This window comes from Dicentrarchus labrax, unplaced genomic scaffold (assembly GCF_905237075.1).
Source record: "Dicentrarchus labrax unplaced genomic scaffold, dlabrax2021, whole genome shotgun sequence".
In the NCBI taxonomy this organism is placed as follows: domain Eukaryota; kingdom Metazoa; phylum Chordata; class Actinopteri; family Moronidae; genus Dicentrarchus; species Dicentrarchus labrax.
Genome location: NW_026136724.1, coordinates 4,456,758 through 4,469,066, shown reverse-complemented (window position 1 = coordinate 4,469,066; position 12,309 = coordinate 4,456,758). Strand labels below are relative to the sequence as shown.

General features: G+C 42.3%; 2 protein-coding genes across 2 annotated transcripts; both read left to right on the top strand.

Moving 5' to 3' along the window:
* The first annotated feature begins 534 nt into the window (after nt 1–534).
* On the top strand, nt 535–3,715 carry asb13a.1 (ankyrin repeat and SOCS box containing 13a, tandem duplicate 1). Its single transcript, XM_051392740.1, has 6 exons — nt 535–682; nt 1,136–1,323; nt 1,612–1,768; nt 1,855–1,989; nt 3,137–3,328; nt 3,434–3,715. The coding sequence occupies exons 1-6, from the start codon at nt 640–642 to the stop codon at nt 3,580–3,582; spliced, it is 864 nt and encodes a 287-aa protein (XP_051248700.1). The 5' UTR covers nt 535–639; the 3' UTR covers nt 3,583–3,715.
* Nucleotides 3,716–3,820: 105 nt separating this feature from the next.
* Nucleotides 3,821–12,058, top strand: LOC127359065 (ankyrin repeat and SOCS box protein 13-like). Its single transcript, XM_051392741.1, has 6 exons — nt 3,821–4,060; nt 5,660–5,847; nt 6,058–6,214; nt 6,332–6,466; nt 6,736–6,927; nt 7,354–12,058. The coding sequence occupies exons 1-6, from the start codon at nt 4,018–4,020 to the stop codon at nt 7,479–7,481; spliced, it is 843 nt and encodes a 280-aa protein (XP_051248701.1). The 5' UTR covers nt 3,821–4,017; the 3' UTR covers nt 7,482–12,058.
* Nucleotides 12,059–12,309: the final 251 nt, after the last annotated feature.

Genomic DNA, 12,309 nt, shown 5'->3' with positions numbered 1-12,309 from the left:
CTGGTTAATGTATTGTACAACCAAAGCAGCACGGAGGAAAGAGAAGCATCAGGATATTCAGATGTCTGTAGGGGAGTAGTAGAGTTGTAGCAATTGAGTTTTGTTCACATAGTGCCAAAATATAACAAATGATCTTGGGCCCTTTTCAAATAGAGCAGGTCTACTCCTAAAATAGCCACATTTAGTTTGCTGTTAGGAATTCCTGGCATAATCCAAAAAAGGTCTGACTGAAAAAGAATGTGGCTAATTATATGCAGTTAGAAACAGGAAATGTGCTTCATGTATCTAAACAGCTACGGTTATTGATTTATACTTTACTGAGGTAAAGTACCATGGGCAAAACCTAAACGGACTTAATGGTTTTACATCTGGAACCTGAAAGCTCTTCTGCAAGTCACAAACATTGTGGAATATAATCGGCGTCTTCTGCACGATACTGTGTGTATACCTAAACTGGGGAAATACCACGAGAATATATCTGAGCAGCGGGCAAGAGTCCGCACGCCTGTAAACTACGACTCCCACAATTCTGTGCTGCCTCTCCATTCGACGCTTGCAGCGTCAGCAAATGTTGTGAGTCCTCTGCTTCAGTGGTTGCCGGTCGTATCCCCGCGCTCAAAGTGCTTTACCGGTAAAAACATGGAGGTGACAGCGGCGCGCCGGTCGTTCCTCTGCGATATCGGTGAGCACTGTCGATAATTTTCAGCTTACAGCAGCTTACACACACCGGCAAACGTTAGCTGCCTCAAAGAACGTCAGGAATGGCGGTTGACTTTGTTGACGTCTAATCATATTAACTCGTGCTCGTGGCCTCGTGCCCTGCTCGTGACACTGGCACTTTTTGTGTTATGTTTGATATGACGTAGAACAACGTGAACCATACAGGCTACACCATACTAGCTAAATACTACAAAATAGTGATTGTATGATTGACAGTTACAACATTTTATTGACACAAATACAGAGAAGTAATAAAGAGTTTTACAGAGTACAATAAAATAAAATAAAAGCAGCTTTATATAAATATTTTTAAACTTGTGAGATGTGCAAGTATTTATATAAAACATAGAAAAACTGAACAAAGCTGTCATTGTCCCTCTATATTTGTAAAAGTACCGTTGTCACTGTGTATAAGGCTTCTGGGCCGACCGGACTGCCCTGCATGAAGCGGCGTCCCACGGCAGGGCCCTGCAGCTGAAGCAGCTGATAGAGAGCGGGGCGTCGGTCAACATGGTGACGGTGGACAACATCACTCCGCTGCATGAAGCCTGCATACAGGCTCATCCGAACTGTGCCCGGCTGCTGCTGCAGGCTGGAGCCCAGGTGGGATGAACCATCATGGAGGACCAAACCTGACTTGTGTAGATATGAAGAAATTAAAAAGTTCAAATGTTCATGAACAGCGCTGATGCAATCTAATACAGAATAAATAGTACCTTTGTGAGGTATGTGAAGCAACCTACAGTCTTAAAAGTTAAACATGGATTTATCTCAAACATTATCTACAGCATACAGGCGATTATGTTCCTAGTATGTGTAATATTTCTCTAAACGTAATCTAGAGCTGTATGGAAAACACTAATATGTGAATTGTTCCCCTGGTTCTTCCAGGTGGACGTACGGACCATCCATGGCAGCACTCCTCTGTGCCACGCCTGTGCCTCTGGCAGCCTGGAGTGTGCCAAGCTGCTTTTGGAGTATGGTGCCAAAGTTAACCCGTCCCTCACAGCCCTCACCGCCTCGCCACTCCACGAGGCCTGCATACAAGGTAACCCCTGCTCCGGCAGCAATAACACAGGGTTCAACCAGTCCTACCCCAGCCTCACTGCTAATACAACTGTACATTCCTCTCAGGTAAAGTTGAAGTAGTGAAGTTGATGATAGCCAGCGGTGCCCAGCTGGAGGCCTACGATGTCCACTTTGGTCCACCCCTCCACATCGCATGTGCTAAAGGACACGTGGACTGTGTCAAGGAGTTGCTCAGTGCAGGTCAGCAAGAAGAACGTGTGTGAAACAATAGACCCATCCTGTACTATTAAGCCATAAAGTGTTGAATGGCAGTGTCACGTCTCAGTTTACAGACACTGTAAAAAAATATAGTAGAACCTTTTCTACTATTTCGGTAATAGGATATTAGTACTGTTGATTTTAAGATTTAATCCATATTTTCAAATATAAATACAAGTTTTTACTGTCAAAAGAAAAGTTTTGTTATATGAAAATAGCATATGAATGCTATGATGGTGGTTTTCTGTGCAATCTACTGTAATATTTGCCATGAGCTGGTTTTACTGTTACAGAAACATTAACCTATTCCAGGTTTACAGTCATGGTTTGACAATTTTTACCTCTTCTAATTCGGCTTTTGTTACTGATTTCCTTAATTTCTCACAATGACAAGGCTGTTGCACCAGCTATGTGAAAGTTCAAAACTAGCTTAGTTTCAAAGTAGCCGGGGCTATACCCTGAACTTAAGATACAACTTAATATCTACACCACTCCTGTGCAGGTGCAAGTCATTCATTCCTTATTAATTATTGGTTCTGCCTCCTTTAATCTGATGATTTAAATAAATATTCTGTTCAAGAGTTCCCATCTCTTGGTCATATTTTGGTCAAGTCGTCAAAAGATTTAAAAATGAGAAAACAGAACAGTAACAAGTGAACTTTACAAGCATATTCTTTATAAATCTAGTGTTACGACAAATGAATGCAATCTGAAGTTTGCCCATTACAACATATAAATAATTCCTTGTGTTTGTACAATAGACATGATCATTTTAAATCCTTGTGATATGCCTCGGAAAAAATCAACAGCAGTGGCTGCTGTGTGGCTGCATTGCATTCTGGTCCATTGGGGTGTAGAAATTAGTCTCAGATTGATTGATTGATTGTTGAATGTCAGTGCAGAGTGACTGCTCTAAAAAGAGTCCCTTGTTTGTTGGATTCTGAGTGACTGACTTCATGTTTGATACGTGCAGCAGGACAAAGAAAAATACACCACCAAGCAAACAACATGAGCCCAGTAATACAGGATGTGTTCTCACCTGTAATAGCACTGTATGAGGGTGGAAGTGCATCATAATTACAAGATCTACTTCAGCAAACTGGCCTATGCTCATCTCAACTTCCTGCAGGTGCCAATGTGAATTCAGTGAAGTTCCATGAGACAGCTTTGCACCATGCGGCACGAGTCCACATGGTGGACATGATCGAGCTGCTGGTGGAGTTCGGAGCCAATGTGTACGCCAGCGACAACCTGGGAAGAAAGCCTGTGGACTACACAACACCTGCGTCTCCGGCTCACACCTGCCTCATGTTTTATGAAAGTAAGTCTGCTTCAGAGAGCGATCAGCAGTCTTTTTCCTTTCTCAGTTTTGCTTTTTGATTATTGTAACTCATGGTAGCTTATGAAAACCCCTTCTTCTCCGCAGGTAATCCTCTGAGCCTGCAGCAGCTTTGTAGAATCGTTGTGAGGATGATGCTCGGTACCAGAGCCTCAGAGGTCATAGGTCAGCTGGACATATCCCACCGCATCCACAGCTACCTGCAGTACTGTCATCATCCCACATCAATAGACTGACACATGAATGGATTTCTAAACCTGAGAGAGAGACTGGTTTGAAATAACAACATCTCTAAAAAGGAGCATCATGGACAACATATCTGCTTATAAGTTGAAACATGTGGGGTTATAATTAAATTTCTTGAATGCATGTCATGTGACTCAAGATTGATGTCATCAATACTGCTTTAATGATGTCATTGTATTGTAATATAATATTATGTATTATGCAGCGTTATTTGTCCCGACGTATTTGTTTAGTTCTTCACATATATCATGAAATAGCCTATTTGGTGCAAACACTACAAATCCCAGAATGCGCTTCGATTCCAGGTACGTCACGTGTCTCCTGCCGCACGTAAACATTACCAGGACGCGGCTGTTTACAAACCTCTCGTGTTGGTGTTTCTCCGTTAACGCCGTTAATTCTTCACGTAGAAGAAGAGACACAGGATGGAAATTGAAAATGCTCGGCCATATTTCTTCGGAGACATCGGTGAGTATGAAGTAAAGACAACATGGCGGGCCGGCAAGACGTTCGCGTTTTCGGTTGTTGACCCAGTTTGACGTCGGCATGTATGGTAGGACTGCCGGCGGGCTAGCTAACATGCTAGCAGGCCCCCCTTTTTTTTTGTAGCGGCTACTACAGCTATATATTGTGTGTATTGTAAGTCCTGTTATTACTATTAGCTTCTCTTCCGCCTGTTTACATTGTGTTACTGCAGCAGGTGTGTTATGGTCCACTTAAGATAATATTAAGTGCGTTTGTATAATATGTAATATATAAAGCAGTGGTTCCTCACCTTTGTCCTTAAGGGAGCCCTAAAGGGATCACTGAGTCAACTGACGACCCCCAGGGGTCCTAAGTGACAATATTATGGATCAGTGCATAGCAATAACAGCACAGAATAACTGATAAAGTGTACAATGAACCCAAATAATTAACACAATAACTGCAGGAAGGTTGTGTAAAAGGAGCAATTTGGATGGATCAGAGTCTTCCTGATAATGTTTCTACACTTTTTAGACAATTTTATGCATTATTATTATTATTGTTATTATTATTATTATCATTATTATTATTATTATTATTATTATAAAAAGCTTTTAGATTTATATCTTGAAACGTAATCTAAACGTTAAAAATAACAATTTCATTTTGTCTTTTTATTATATTTAAACGCCTTCAAATCCTAAAAAAATCCTAGTCCTCAATCTACAGTATTTTAGGAGACCTTTAGTAGTTGCCAATATTGTTTTACCAGGATGTGATAACAGTATACTGTATTTAGTACTTTATACATATGATTTATATGGCAACTTTCATTAATGCTGCTTATGGTAGTTTACTCACACCTCAAACAGTTCCAGCACAGTTAGACACAATCAGTATCTATACAACACTCTGCAACAACAGCAATAGGTGATAATGAATTTAGGGCTGTACTGAATGTCATTTTTTTACATTCAAATCTTCTGTTGTCTTTGTATTATCTACTGTTTTTTTCTATCTTTTGTTTCTACAGAAACATAAAGAGTAATCTGAATTTCATTATACAACCCTGCACTGAATTAAGTTAAGCCTTGTGTTGGGGTTTTAAAATAAATCTTTGAATGTCTGTGGTCATAATTTATGATGTCCAAAATCCATCGGATTGAATGAGTTAGACTTTAAAGACAGAATGAGTAGGATTCCTTGGTTGCCCAAGAGCAGCATTGGTCAAGTGGGCTAGAGAGTGAGGAGGCGTTACGGAGAACAAAGCAGTGAAGCTCGTTTCATGGTGGTTACATTCTAAAGCAGAAATAAACCCGACCACATCTCGGCACAACCCTGCAGGAAGGATTTTGTGTGAATGCAGCGCTTCATCGTGTCTGCTGCCCTCTGCCCCGCTCTGTCTGCTGCTCTTCAGCTCAGCCCTGCCCTCAGTCAAACAGACCTGCAGCTCTTTACACAACCATGACACTGGGTCTCAACCTGTACAGCAACCAAATGTTTATTTAGAATTCTAATGTGAACAAACACGAACAAAGCTTCCAAACTATTCAATACAGCCCTAAATACATACACTGTGTTCTGTGACCCGTTCCCCTGCAGGTTGCTGGTCAGAGAGAACGGAGGTGCACAAGGCGGCGTCCCTCGGCCAGGCCTCCACACTGCAGCACCTGATCCAGAGCGGAGCCTCGGTCAATATCGTGGCGGTGGACTCCATCACACCGCTGCACGAGGCCTGTCTCCGCGGGCAGACCCAGTGCGTTCGACTGCTGCTGGAGGCTGGAGCCCAGGTGAGACAGACTTTTCCAAACACTTTTTAAGTTTAATTGATTAAAAATATTCAACCAACAGTTCAGAACTGTGAAAAAAGAGCAAACTAAAAATAAATATAGGAAAAATAAAAAAGGGAAGACACAGAAGGGAGTTACCAGGGTTGTTGGACTAATTGAGTGAATGAGGAGAGGAAATGATATAATCCCATGTCCTGTGATGTATCCCAGGTGGATGCGAGGAACGTAGACGGGAGCACCCCGCTGTGTGATGCCTGTTCGGCTGGTAGTTTGGAGTGTGTGAGGCTCTTGCTGGAGCATGGCGCCAAGGCCAACCCCGCCCTCACCTCCCGCACGGCCTCACCCCTCCATGAGGCCTGCATGGGAGGTGAGTGTGCCTCAGCTCACTTCACATGCCTTTTTAGTTTCGGTGAAATCGAGATACCCACCTCTTTTTTTAAGTCTTTATAGATAAACTTATAGGATATTTTCTGTCATTCTTCAGGAAACTCAGACTGTGTGAAGCTCCTGATTGCCATGGATGCGTGTCTGGAAGCGTATGACCTTTACTACGGGACCCCGCTGCATGTGGCTTGTGCTAACGAACACACTGACTGTGTTAAAGTGCTGCTAAATGCAGGTGAGTATTAGCGCAAAGCAGGATGGGAAAATGTACCAGAGCAGATGCCGCATGGCTTTAAATTTGATACTTGTTTGTATGTTTACTGCTCTCAGATTTTGCAGGTTTAAATCTAGTTAGACGCATCGTGAGTTTGGGTGTTTTTATTCCAGCACTGGTGTAACTTCAGGACAGGTTAGCTAGCTTGTGACATTTGTTTACAATAAGGAAAACAAAATATCACCAGCATTATCCATCAAGAGCCAACATCTGCGTCCTTTTCCTTTCAGGTGCTAAAGTGAATGCGGCCCGGCTGCACGAGACCCCGCTGCACCACGCTGCTAAAAACATGCGGGTTGAGATGATAGAGATCCTGGTGGAGTTCGGGGCCAACATCTACGCCAGAGATCAGCACAACAGGAAACCCGCCGATTACACCACGCAGGGGTCCCCCTCCGCAGCCTGCCTACAGTTTTATGAGAGTACGTGTAAAACAATCAAAACAAACATCACCATTTATGTAGATCTCCCAGTTTATGTATCTGCCTCACGCTCTGTGCAACAGTGTAGTGTCAGTGTACCGCCAGCAGATGGCAAGCAATGATCGCTTTTCACTTCAGGAAGTCTCAGACAGAGGACACCTGTTGTTTACCATGATGTTCATATATACAGTTGGTCATGTATATGTTTGCCACTCGACTCTAGTACCAGAGCTTTATATAGAAAGTGGAGCACAATGTGCAACAGGGAATGTGCAGCAGTTTTTAGACTTTGAATACAAGCAAGAAAACTGTTGAAACTATTTCCAAATTGCCATACTGATACTGCAATCCATTTTCCAGACCCATGACTCTGTTCCACCACATATTGAGAACACTTACTGTATATCTAACTCTTCATTTCTGCAGCCACTCCCATGAGCCTGCAGCAGCTCAGCAGGTTGGCGATGAGGAAGAAGCTGGGCACCAGAGCTCTGAAGGTCATAGGTCAACTGAACATACCAAAACTCATCATCAGCTACCTCTGCTATCAATGAGTGTCACCTGGAGCAGGAGCCGGATCAAAGAAAGACTGAAGATTCACAGAGCTGCTGCACAGTTTTGAGAAAAACACAACAAAGGTGCCAAATGCAATAGATATGATAACAGTAGACGCACAGTTTTCTCGCACACTTCTTTTCAAAGCAGCACTTTCACCTCAACACTCGGGGGTTACACAGCAGGGGTAAGGCAGAGGAGGATCCTAGCTCCTCTGTTGCACAAATGACATTCATTCATTGTGTTTACATTCTAACCAACAATAGAATTTTAACTAGGTTATTGCAAAAACCTTAAGCAGTTAAGAGAATAAGCTATTTTGATTACCAGAACTGGAATACCTGTCAGTCTGTGGGATGTGTACACCTTATACCTGGCTAATACTATAGTTAATCAGTCCAATATGGCAGTGGTTCCCAATGTGTGCTGCAACATTTGTTTTCTAGGGCCCGAGCATGGAGCGCTGCAAGGACCCTTTTGAAATGCAAGGAATTATTATTTTTGTGCCAAATGGACCGCTTTTTTGGTGGCCGTATGCTCAAACACATGAAACGCGGGACAAAATTCAATGGTGGTGGAAATGTGCAGATTCTATGGGTCCTGCACATGGGCGGGGCAAAAGGGCTTGACCGTGCCCCCCTAAACTCGGCCGCTCACGTTTCACCGATATGTATGCAAATCGGTACACACGTGTATCATGACCAGACAAACCAAAAAGCCTCTTGGACCCATACCCCAAACCCAATAGGAAGTCGGCCATTTTGAATTTAGTGGTGATTTTTGCCGTTTCGGTGCGTTGTTCTTTAACTCCTCCACCTAGGGAATTTATTTAATTTTATATATATTTTATATTATATTTATATATATATTTATATATATATATATATATAAATAATAATATGTAATGTGTGGTCTACACATGATGCTGACGCAACCGCAGCACAACCAGGACCCACATGGACTGCCCAAACATCGCTGCTTGCAGCTTTCATTTTATTTTGCTGTTTTTAATAAAGTTTCGCCCCATAAAAGAAAAAAGGCAGCATTTAGAATCACAGTTTTTGAAACTGTTAAATATGCAGCTATGCTGCAGCTAATAACAAGAGTGCTTCTGGTTGCCGGCTGTCATAGTGATGTAGCACACTTTGTGGCTCATGAGTTTCTGTAGTGCGAAGATGTCAATGCATTCTGAGACATGCGAACATTAGCTGACGTAAAGAGCTAGATTACAGTGTAAGCTGTATGGCTCACAGCTTTGCGGACTGGTGTAGCTGCGTATAGGGGTGCCATGACAAAAAATGTCCCATTAGGGGGTTGCTGTGTTTTTAAAATGTTTGGGAACCACTGCTATAATGGCTTGACCAGATGGACTTGGGATGTTGGAGAACAAAAGTGACTTCAGACAACCTACACAGCATCTAGGATACAAACACTAGCCTTGCCTACTTCTATACGTGTTCTTTGACGTTGGCCAGGAGTCAGGAGCACAGAGCAAAAGCAGGATGAAGTTGGTCCCTGGCATGTCAGTGCTGATCTATCATTGGTAGGGGTTCGCCGTGTGGTCTGGGATGTTTTTTTGGCCAAGCCACAGCAAGAATTTTTGATGTATGATCACCTAATCTGACACAGAGAGCATCTTGAGAGGCAACAATGCCAGTGTAGACTCGTCCTGGTATTAATTTGATGTTGTAGTTTGAACCTGTTATATTACCATTAACACCCTGTCTACTCTTGCTGTGATTATTGGCTATTGGCAGAGTTTATGTCCTTAATATCCTTTATTGATATGTCTTCTTTTATAGTGTGCTTGTAAACATACTGTTTGGATATGGACACTTGCAGCCTGCAGCCTGATGTGTATCAATGTGGGGGTTCATGATGCCTCTGGAAGGAACATCTGTTCTAGACAAAGCTGCATTCACCACTGCTCCCTTTGGTTTCCCTCACTATAAACTGTCCCGGTCGCTGGCTTAGCTTGGTATACATGGGCGTGCTGTGTGAACGTTACTTATTTTAGCTAGGGTTGGTTGTTGCCAGTGGAGGCACCAGTGTGTAATCTCAAGTATAAATTGCAGCTATAAAGTCTTAAATAGCACTTAATGTTTGCCATTTAAATAAATACAGAAGCGTAACTCGCACTACAAGAGAAGAGTTGGCTTCTAATATTAGAGATGCTTTCAGATGGGTATTTATTTGAACAAGTGTCAGAGCTCAGGGAGAGGAAGACGACAAGAGGCACAGTTTTTGGCAACAGAGGCTGGAATCCTGGATCACTGGATTGAATCCTGGACCTGCCAGGAACGTACATGTAAGTCACCGAACTTGTAGGTGTACCGTAAATGCTGAGTGGCAGAAAAAATGCAGAATGAGACATTGCGTGCATGCTCAGTCAACATTCCCTGGATAACTAAAAGGTCGGTTTTTGTTTTTCTAAAGTAACATCCAGAGGAATACCGGGGAGCGTTATGTGTCACAGCAGCTCTCAGAGGGACACACTCCAGATGCTGCTTCGCTTCATCTCTAGATTCCTACGAGACACAGCCCGCGCCTGGCGACAGCCTTTGTTTGATACAGACACTGGAGTCTCAAGGAAGCAGTGATCCTGGCTGCTATTTATAGTGTCTGTTGCTCCACTAAAACCACTTATAGAGAGGGCCCAGAAAGCTCAGCGAGGTCTTAGTATTTTTGGAAGGAGACGCAGGAAGTTGTTTATGAATTCCATAAAGTGGCACGACCTCATTTGGAAGTTTCATAACTTTCATTTATGTGTAGTGGTTCAGGCCAAACATCCTCTTTATGATATTGCTGTCTGAAGCTGAACATGATTTACTCTTTAGCACCAGAACACAAGGGAAGTTAAAGACACATTTCAAAATGAAGTTTGTTTGTGGGTTGCATTTTTTTCTTCTGTTTTTTTCTGACTGCCGATCTTAAATTTAGCTGTTGCTGTCTGCTTGTCACCTCTGTGGAGACAGGACGTCTTTGTAGCAGAGCACACATTCCATCTTTAACAGTGAAGTATTTCAGGACACTCAGTCTTTGCTGGTGTTATAGCCACATTAGGCCAGAATTTGATATATGTCTTATTGAATGAGGAAACCATTTACTGCAACAATCAGCTTCTCCAACATTTGTAGGACCTTCACATGGTTGAGCTGGAGCAGCTCAGCTGCTAACAGCCATTGTTCCATTTTCCAATGTAATCAAAACAAGCGGTGTAATTGGGTTTCTCCGGGTTGATGTTTTAAAAAATATTTGCATAAAACTGAACCTTTTTTTACTTCCTCCTATGTCAACACATAAAGTGCAAACCATTTCCTGCATTGCCACTGAATGTTGGCCTGAACATTATTTTTTGGCATACTGGGTTGGTTCGCGAGGGTTAGTGTTAAAGTGTGTTAAAGCACGGTCGTAGCTGCCAGTAGTTCCTCATAGGATGCTGATTGGTCCCAACCACTGTGGTTTGAATACAAGTGCATAGCGTGAAGCCTTACAAGGTTAGCAAATGGGGTAAAACATTCAAAAACACTGGTGTAGTCATTTAGTCCTTGCCTTTAGCAGTTAGCAAATCATGTTGCCCATTTCCCCCTTCAGTATAAAGTAAAAAACACCATCCACGTGAACTTTACTGACTTCACCCTTCAGGATTTTGGGGTGTTAAAGAATACCTTTAGTTTTCTATGTGGAGCTGCCAGCATGAACAGTTTACCATGTGCAGCTTTAAAAAGCAAGAGCCACCTGTCAGCTCTCATGGAGGTCTGCACCTGTGTGTGTACTGTTTGTCTGACAGATCTTTACAAAGTTTTCAAAAGCAATATTTCAGGCTTTCAGACCCTCGTCCAAATCTCTCAATTCACTCCCCTCATTTGGCTCTCTCCCTGAACGCGCCTGGGCATCACAATGCTGGCCTGAATATGGAGCTCGTCTGCTGCACTCCATTAACTTGCCAAGCTGTTGCAGTTTGTTTAATCCAAATATAAATTCCTAGAAATTGATCTTCCATCATTGAAAGGTACTTTGACTAGTTTTCATGCTGCAAAAATGCAGCCTGGTTCATTATAACCGTATCCTGTAAATAACCACTCTGCACACATCTCTCCTTCTTCCCATGGAGTGTTCTCTTTAAGACTTGTTGAAATATCTGACCCTGATACAAATGGGGTTTCTACTTAAGGCTCAAAATAACCACTACAAAACATGTTCCAAAGCACTTTGTGTCTGCAGAAGGAACTGGAAAAAGCAGAGGAGAGGAGGGCAGGCATGCAGGGAATGTCCAGTTATCTAAGATGAGAAATGGTCCTTGTTCCATAATAGGAATGTTGAACTTCAGGTTGGACAAATGAATGGTTGGTTTGTTTTGAAACTTTTCCTGCTGATCCGTCAGATTAAACAGCATGAGCAGTTATCTGGGTTTAAGTTTTGTCTTATTGTAGTGAATTAAGTCAGGTTTAATCTCCGATGTTCAAAGCACACTCTTTTTATCTGATTAAGGTGCTACAGAAAACTGCTGAATCATCCCACAATAATGAATATGTTGAATATGTTAATTTATTGAATAAATTTCACTGTTGATGTCTTTGTTGTCCTCATGTTTCTGCATGAATTTGGCTTTCATACAAAGGACATTTACACGTCTCTTCATGTCCTGACACCCTCTGTTGGAAGAAGAATTAATTCAGAACCTACTTAAGTAAAAGTCCTGCATTCAACACTGCAAGTCAGAGTATGTAAGTATTATAGCAAAATGTACTCAAAGTATGAAAAGTCCTAGTGCAGTAAAATGTTCCCTGTCAGTGTTTTACTATTATATCTGATGTGTGTGTTGCA

Excerpts from the sequence above, each read along its gene's own strand:
- asb13a.1 (XM_051392740.1), top strand. The coding sequence starts at position 640 with ATGGAGGTGACAGCGGCGCGCCGGTCGTTCCTCTGCGATATCG. Across the intron at positions 1,990-3,136 it reads CAAGGAGTTGCTCAGTGCAG|GTGCCAATGTGAATTCAGTG; the intron begins GTCAGCAAGAAG and ends AACTTCCTGCAG. Across the intron at positions 3,329-3,433 it reads CTGCCTCATGTTTTATGAAA|GTAATCCTCTGAGCCTGCAG; the intron begins GTAAGTCTGCTT and ends TCTTCTCCGCAG.
- LOC127359065 (XM_051392741.1), top strand. The coding sequence starts at position 4,018 with ATGGAAATTGAAAATGCTCGGCCATATTTCTTCGGAGACATCG. Across the intron at positions 5,848-6,057 it reads TGCTGGAGGCTGGAGCCCAG|GTGGATGCGAGGAACGTAGA; the intron begins GTGAGACAGACT and ends GATGTATCCCAG. Across the intron at positions 6,928-7,353 it reads CTGCCTACAGTTTTATGAGA|CCACTCCCATGAGCCTGCAG; the intron begins GTACGTGTAAAA and ends TCATTTCTGCAG.